Source organism: Morus notabilis, unplaced genomic scaffold (assembly GCF_000414095.1).
Source record: "Morus notabilis unplaced genomic scaffold, ASM41409v2 Scaffold717, whole genome shotgun sequence".
Taxonomy (NCBI): domain Eukaryota; kingdom Viridiplantae; phylum Streptophyta; class Magnoliopsida; order Rosales; family Moraceae; genus Morus; species Morus notabilis.
In genome coordinates, this window is record NW_010363083.1 from 114,894 (window position 1) to 122,602 (window position 7,709).

At 37.4% G+C, this 7,709-nt stretch overlaps 1 protein-coding gene across 1 annotated transcript; it reads left to right on the top strand.

Moving 5' to 3' along the window:
- Positions 1–6: 6 nt before the first annotated feature.
- Positions 7–3,564, top strand: LOC21398562 (SPX domain-containing protein 1). The gene is made up of 3 exons (XM_010103575.2): positions 7–344; positions 2,220–2,346; positions 2,927–3,564. Exons 1-3 carry the CDS (start codon positions 36–38, stop codon positions 3,382–3,384), a joined length of 894 nt encoding a protein of 297 aa, XP_010101877.1. The 5' UTR covers positions 7–35; the 3' UTR covers positions 3,385–3,564.
- The last annotated feature ends 4,145 nt before the right edge of the window (positions 3,565–7,709 follow it).

Consider the following 7,709-nt stretch of genomic DNA (forward strand, 5'->3'; position numbering starts at 1 on the left):
TTGTTTTAGTTCCCTCACAGTCGGAATCTTCAAGGATGAAGTTCGGGAAGAGCCTGAGCAACCAGATTGAGGAGACCTTGCCGGAATGGCGAGACAAGTTTCTGTCGTACAAGGAGTTGAAGAAGAAGTTGAAGCTCATTGAGCCGAATAAGAGCGGCGGCGAGAGGCCGACCAAGCGCCCGAGACTCGACGCCTCTTCCTCCGGAGACGCCGCCATCGCCGCCGGCGACAAGGAAGGGATGTCGCGGGAGGAGATCGATTTCATTCGGTTGTTGGAGGACGAGCTCGAGAAATTCAATTCCTTCTTCGTCGAAAAGGAGGAAGAGTATATCATCAGATTGAAGGTAAAATCTTAATCGTACATTAATATTTACATATTCGTTGAATTGCTTCGATCTGTTTGGTTCCAAAGAAAATCAAATCTCGGTGACGCGAAAATTTTCAGTTCTTTGTTAGTTTTATTAGCTCTTTTCTTGGCAAACAAACAGACAAGTTAGGGTATTAATTAAACGTATTGTATAGATTCTTGGAAAAAAAAGTTGATAATGAGGGTTCGAAATCGAATATATTATCCAGGAATTTATGCTTTACAAGGAATTTATTTTTTTGGGGAAAATTAACTCAGCAAATAAACCTGCGCCGTTTCTTCTATTGTGCGCCGTTTCTTAGTCGTTTTTGTTTATTTTTGGAGCTTAAAATGCGCCTGTGGCTGTTGGGGTGCGCACGGCGCACATGAAATCTTTTGTCCTCGTGTTCTTTGTGGGCCAGTTAAACGGTTTTGTGAATTGGCTTGTAGCACAGTCACTGTTTTTCAACCACGTATATTTTTCTGTGCCGAAAATGCCCTTGCGGGGTGCCTGCTGGTCCGCATAAAGGTCTCTGCGGGTAGAATTTACAGAGAATATTCGGGTTGCTAAAGTTCACAGTCGACTCCGTTTTCTAACTTGTACTATTTTCAGTCCCAACAAAAAGGGAAAAAGAGAATTTTATTAACAAGAAAAGGGCAAGACAAAAATTCGCTTTGTGATCTATTAGTCCACTAGAGAGTAACGCTACATGATTGTGGTGTGGACAAACTAATTTGATTTAGCTATTAGGTGGGCAGTAATTGGAATGCTGATTTGAATTTTATTGATTGGATTTTTTTTATTTAAAGAGAAAAATTCAAACTATGTAGTTTAAATTGTAGTTTGAATTTGACATTTGAATGTGCAGTTAAAATTTTAATTTGAACGGGGAATAAAATTTAAATTTGTGTTTGGTAGGTGCATAAAGAAGAGAGAGTGGACATCTCTTTACTATTCAAAAAATAGTTTGAATGGTTGAACTTAAGACGAGCTAAACTCTAAGTTGTACAATAGTTTAACTCAATTCAAATTGAAAATGTAATTCAGACTATGTGCTTACCAAACAGAGTTCAAACTGTACTTATCGTTTGAACTGAGTTAAACTGAACTAAACCAGTAAAACAGACGAGGAGACAGTTAAATTGAATTGGATAGTTGAATTGTGTCGTTTGTCATTTGAACCACAATTCTAATAATTTTAGTGCGGTTTTTTCTCTCATAAAAATTTTAAATTTCTATTCAAATTTTCTGTCTGAACCTATAAACTACACAACAGGATCCATAGGATGAAAAATGGGTGCACTCTCAAAATAATGGGTCGTACAATAGTTACTTCCCGTTTGAGTGGAGTATTTAGTTGTATGACTTGTCAGTGTCACCGCATTACGAGAGAGGATGGGCTATAATTTCAGCCACATCTGTTCCAAGATATTGTGATGTTAAACTATGCCAAATAGTATTGTGGAAATTTTATAGGTTTCTATTTGCGTAAGCATTACACTGATGTACCATTATTCCTTATATGGTGTTGTCGTGTGCTTTTAAAATCATGGACAACTCCAGATATTTGTGATGCGCATTTGTTTTTGTCTGATACTGAAGTCGAAAGTAAAAAGTGCTATATTTGTTTGGGTCCCTCTTGTATCTTTCTATAATTATCTTCTAAGACGAGGATCTCACTTTTGGCTGTGGTGTTTGCTATTTTGAATACCTTTTCACTCATTGGGATTGTATTGTTATGTACATTGTAGACTTGATGTTTACTTTTGGTCAAATCCACATCCCTCCACGGTAGAATAAAAAGAAAGAGAAAGAGAGAGCAAATTAATAGGCCTGGAGTTGACAATTCTATGATTTGCTACTGGAACGCAGGAGTTGCAAGACAGGGTGGCAAAGGCAAAGGATTACAGTGAAGAGATGTTTAAGATTCGCAAGGAGATTGTGGACTTCCACGGGGAGATGGTTTTGTTAGAGAATTACAGCGCTCTTAACTATACTGGTATGCGTTCCCTGCCTTTCTCTCTTTGCGTTTGCATCTTTCATAGTTCACGCTCATCGTTTTCATTTCCACCAGTTTTATACTTATGATTTCTAGAAAGGTGGCGTCCCCTGTTATCAGTGGATCAAATCAAGTTTTTAAGAAAATAATTTCTGCTTATCATATGTGTAACAAACTCCTAAAGCAATATTTGATGCAGTATACGGATAAAAAAAAAGTTCCAACTAGAGCAAACATATTGTTAGTTGGGATTGTTTATTTTACTTCTGCGCTTTGGTCTATTCTTTTAGCTATGAGATTTACTTGTATGGTGTTTTGGTGCTAATATCTTCACATTAATAGCACATGCTCTAATTTAGATACATAATGAGAAAAATCTTGTTTGCATTTTTAGGTACCTATGAGTTGCACATTCTGATGTTTTAGAAGACACCTTAGATCTTCACAATCATTTAGACCTAGTTTCAATGATTTTTTAAGAGAGTTTGAGAGTCCTAGTAGATCGTGTAATTTAAAACCGATTGACATCATTTTTTGATCAAAGAACAATATTAAATATTGAACAATGTGCTTTGAACAGGGCTGGCAAAGATACTTAAGAAGTATGACAAGAGAACTGGCGCACTCATTCGCTTGCCCTTCATACAAAAGGTCCTGCAACAGCCTTTCTTCACCACTGACTTGCTCTACAAGCTCGTGAAGGAGTGCGAGGCAATGCTGGACCGGCTCTTCCCCACGACTGAACTGCCAGCTTCCACTGAGGAAACTGCCACCACCTCCACTGCCGATGAAGGGTGTTATCCCACGACGTCAGCTGCCACAAAGAATGATGGCTCTGTCATAGTCCCCAAAGAACTTGCAGAGATAGAGTATATGGAGAGCTTGCATATGAAGAGCACCATATCTGCATTGCGGGTTTTGAAGGAAATTAGAAGCGGAAGCTCAACCGTGAGTGTCTTTTCGTTGCCGCCTCTACAATTAGGCGGTCCAGAGAATACCTGGAAAAAAGTCCCAGTTCTGGAACAAGCAGCCAAGTAGTTTGGTTTCTTAACTTTACAAGACGGGAAATAGAACAAGCATATGCCCTTTTGTTTACCTTTATACATTTTAATTATTATCCTATTACATGCATCTACTTGTGCATGCCTTTAGATACTAACACAGATGAAAAACGCAAAACTTTAGATGGAGTGAATTAGTGGAATCATAGCTTTTGTATAATAAAATTAAAATATTTGATATAATAGAAGTAATACTATTATTTTTTTCTCATAAGATTTGTTTTGGCTTCTTCATGTTGTTATTCCTTTTTTGTTTTAGCAATCAGAACCAGAGAATATTTTGCGCCAACTACGACATTCTGTCTTGCTTTCTCACAATAATTAAGTGCTATAGCCATAATAGACAATCAAGTACGTAAAAAGCACTAACTTGAATCGATTTTTTTTTCCCCCTAGAAAAAAAAAAATTGAATTGAATCGATTAAATGCCTAAAAAGTTTATTTCTCGTCTTGGCGTACTACTCTAGCTTCACAAGGCAGGAAAATCTGCACCTCAAGTAAAAGGAGTAGTGCTACGATTCCGATTTCTATATCAATTTGTTGTTACCAACTCTGGCAATTGAAGTGTCATCTTTTTCTTCCTAAACTCCCGTAACGAGGAGATACATCTGCAGAAGCATAATCAATTTTCTGGTTAAATATATTTGGAGATGTTTTTTATTTTTATTTTTATTTTTATTTAATACTTTCTGCATTCAGTTCCAGCTATTTCTATGCCTTCTAAGTAGATACATTTGTTTATTATTAACTAAGATAGCATTATACAGTTGTTTATTATTAACTAAGATAGCATTTTTTCTTTTCTTTTCAAATAACTGCTAATAAAAAAAAAAAATAAAACTCACATGTTACGTTGAGATGCAAGTATGTCCGCTAAAAGCGGAAACTAATGTTGCAGAGGAAGAAATGAAATAGAGGAATCAAGAATTTTGGTAATTGCACTTTCATTATATACAATTGCAAAAGAATAGCAATTTTGGTACACTACTCTATGTGTTAATTGTGATTTATTAATGTATTTAATTTAATTTTCTTAATTAACCAAGAAATTTTAAATTACTTTATGGTATTCATAATTCCACCATTTTTCTTTTAACTATATATAATATTATCTTTTCTTTTCTTATATTTTATTTTTCCTTTTCTTTCTCCCATTTCTTTTTCTCTCCCTTTCGTCACTCCCTCTCTCCCTCTTTCTCTCTCATTCTCACCCCTCTCTTTGCCTCTAATTCTCTCAGTCTCTAAAAAAAATTTCCCTCTAACTCTCTCAGTCTCTCTTTCTCCCTCAGCTCTCTTCATCTCTCTCTGTCTCTCTCTCACGTCCATCTCTTCTCTCTTCTCCTCTCAAATTGTTGCTCTCGCTACTCTAAGCGGTTTTGGAACCCGATTCGAACCAAAAAATAAGGATTCTCAAGAAGTTTCAAAATCAAAGCCTAGATCAAGATAAAACACTTTGAAAGTCACTTTAAACTTTTGGATCTAGTCATGTGAAACTCGTGTTTTAGTCGAGTTGGGTGATTTTTGGTTTAGATTTACTTTTGAATGGATTTTAAATGTGTTTTGATGAAACCTTGATGAAATTTAGGGGTTTTTGATTCTTTGAACCCCATTTGTTGATTGAAACTTGGTTTTGTTAATTTCTTTTGAGAATACGTTGAATTGGACCCAAAATTTACAGGATTTGGCTTTGTTCTTCGCGGATAAGCCATTTTCAGCCTTGACATTTCTCCCCACCGGTCGACTGGTCACTACTCCACCGGCCGACCGGTGGAGTAACATTCCGCTGTCAGCGGTCAACCGGTGCACATTAAATCTGACCATAAACAGTTTAGGAACCCTGTTTTGTCCCCGAAACTTGGTGTAGAACCAACCTAATTTCATTTGGGAACTTAAAGTGAGTGGATTAGCCACGTTAATCATTGTTTCCATTCCATTCTTCTTCAGTGAATTATAATTCTCAAAGAATCATGATTTGAATTAAGAATTGTTTATAAATTCTGATTTTGAGTTAAGGCGCACTAGTATGATACAATTGTATATAATTAAACTAGGTTGTTTAGAGGGAAGGATAAACTCTAAATTGTTGGTTTTAGTGATGAGGCTAGTGGCACGATTGAGCTTGGAGCTTCAAAGAAAAGTGGAGCTGGGGCTACGAAAAGATGGCCACAAGTTTGATATCCGAGAGGTAGGATATTGTTCCCATATCTTTGTTAGCTTGTTTTAAAGTGTTTTGGCTATGTAAATGTTTTTAAAAGACAAAACATATTTGATAAAGAAAAGTATTTTAAGACAATAGCTTGATTATTGCTATTGATCTCATAATGAACTGATTTTAAGTTTTAATGAACATTTTCTTAAGATAAGATATCTTGCAAACTAGTAAGCCTGCTGAAGACCTAGACATGATATGGAGATCGTATCTTTGGGGGCAGAACTTGAAACCCGGACGGGCCACTACGGTGCTGATAAGGCCTTGCATTGGTCGTAAGTAATTTATCATTAAATTACTCGCTGGTTGCCTGAAATCTGAAATTTAAGTTTATTTACCTATTAGTAAAAAGGTTGTTTGGTTCCGAATGATTCTTTTGGGTCCGTATTTTTATTTAATCAATTATATATTTCACTTTTATAAAAATTTATCCTACTGGGCCTTTCGCTCATTTTTCTATGTTTCAAATGTATTTAACCCCACCCAGGCAACGCTAGAAGTGGCGCGGAATAGATGAAGGACTCGGTTCTAGAAGAAAGGAAGCAGTAAAGTATTTTCCTTCATTATCAGATTTATTTAAGGCATGTATTAAATAAGGATTGTAAACCTTAAATTCTACTAGACTGTGGTTGATTTTAGTTATTTACGTTTATGAACTTATTTATGTATACACAAGTACAAACCCTGTGGATGCCGGAGGTTGACTTTTGATGTTAATTTTAACAGTGATTATATTTTGTAAAGTCTGCCTCACTCTTTCTTAAAACTCGAGTTCCTTAAAATAGTGGGGTTTGTTTTGAAATACTTGAATATTTGGGATTTGAAATCAAATTTTGAAATGTTAATTGTTTAACCACTTTCTTAATCAGGTTTAATTTCTAAACAAGCCTCGACGTCATTAACTCCTGTTTGGGTGCATGACAGTTTGGTATCAGAGCAATGGTTTTTTTTCTTTTAAAAACCTTGGGATTGTACATACATTAATGATATCAGGAAACCACTAAACAATCTAGTTTTTTTTTTTTTCAGTTGAGAGAATGCCGCCACATTGTAGAGCTGCTAATCCATCGGCCGTGCCGAACGAGGGGATCATGGAGGTGATGTATGCCGCGTTTCAAGGAATAGCTACCCGAGCCCATAATTATCGTCTGGCTGGGGACATGAAGCAGGGGTGTTTTTGTGAGTTCAGACCTGGGTCTATCCCTATGTTCAATAGTGAGGGTGGACCCCATGAAGCAGAGTATTGGTTTGAGTCCATCACTAAGCACTTGAACATAATAGGGGTACCTGTAGAATTTTGGGTAGAGTTTGCAGCGTATAAGTTTGTAAGACAAGCTAGTACATGGTGGAAGTATACCAGAAAACTACATGATGTAAGCACTATGACCTGGGAATAGTTTGAAGAGCTTTTCAATGAGCAGTACTTTCCCCAAAGCTACCGTGACGAGAAAGTAATGGAATTCATGGGATTGCAACAAGGGGATATGACAGTGAGGGAGTATGAAGCTAAGTTCAATGACCTGTCCTGATTCTCGCCATCCTTGGTGGAATCTGAGCGCATGAAGTGTCTCAAATTTGAAAATGGTCTCAAAAGTATTATCTGGAGATCGTTGGTAGCTCTCAGACTTTGCATCTACCGAGACTTAGTGGCCGCAGTGATAACTGTCGAGCAGGATGACTTGGCTTACCTTCAAAGTAGGGAAGCCACAAACAGAGCTTTAGGGGGACCTCAGTGGAATACAAGGAAGAATTGCAACCAAGGACAAACCAGTGAAGATGTGACAAGTGAGAGTAGTGGTTCCTCAGGAAGTGGTAGAAGTGGATCCTATAGATACACCTGTCATTACTGTGGACAACCCAGGCACTTAAGGAGGAATTGCCCCAACAAGAACCAGTCCCAGCCCTAACAGCCTCAAAGGGACAACACTTATGGGCAGACCCGACCTCAGCAATTTGAGCCACCATTCCAACCACTGTTGCCAGCTCCACCACAATTGCAATTATTTCCAGCACTAGTTTACTGACCACCGAACTACTCACAGTTCCGACCTCAAACCTTAGGAACAATGCAATCTCCTCCGACCCAACAGTAC

What these genes read in the sequence shown, in the direction of transcription:
- LOC21398562 (XM_010103575.2), top strand. Translation starts at nt 36, where the DNA reads ATGAAGTTCGGGAAGAGCCTGAGCAACCAGATTGAGGAGACCTTGCCG. An exon ending in AGTATATCATCAGATTGAAG is followed by an intron (nt 345 to 2,219) that starts GTAAAATCTTAA and finishes ACTGGAACGCAG; the next exon opens with GAGTTGCAAGACAGGGTGGC. An exon ending in CAGCGCTCTTAACTATACTG is followed by an intron (nt 2,347 to 2,926) that starts GTATGCGTTCCC and finishes TGCTTTGAACAG; the next exon opens with GGCTGGCAAAGATACTTAAG.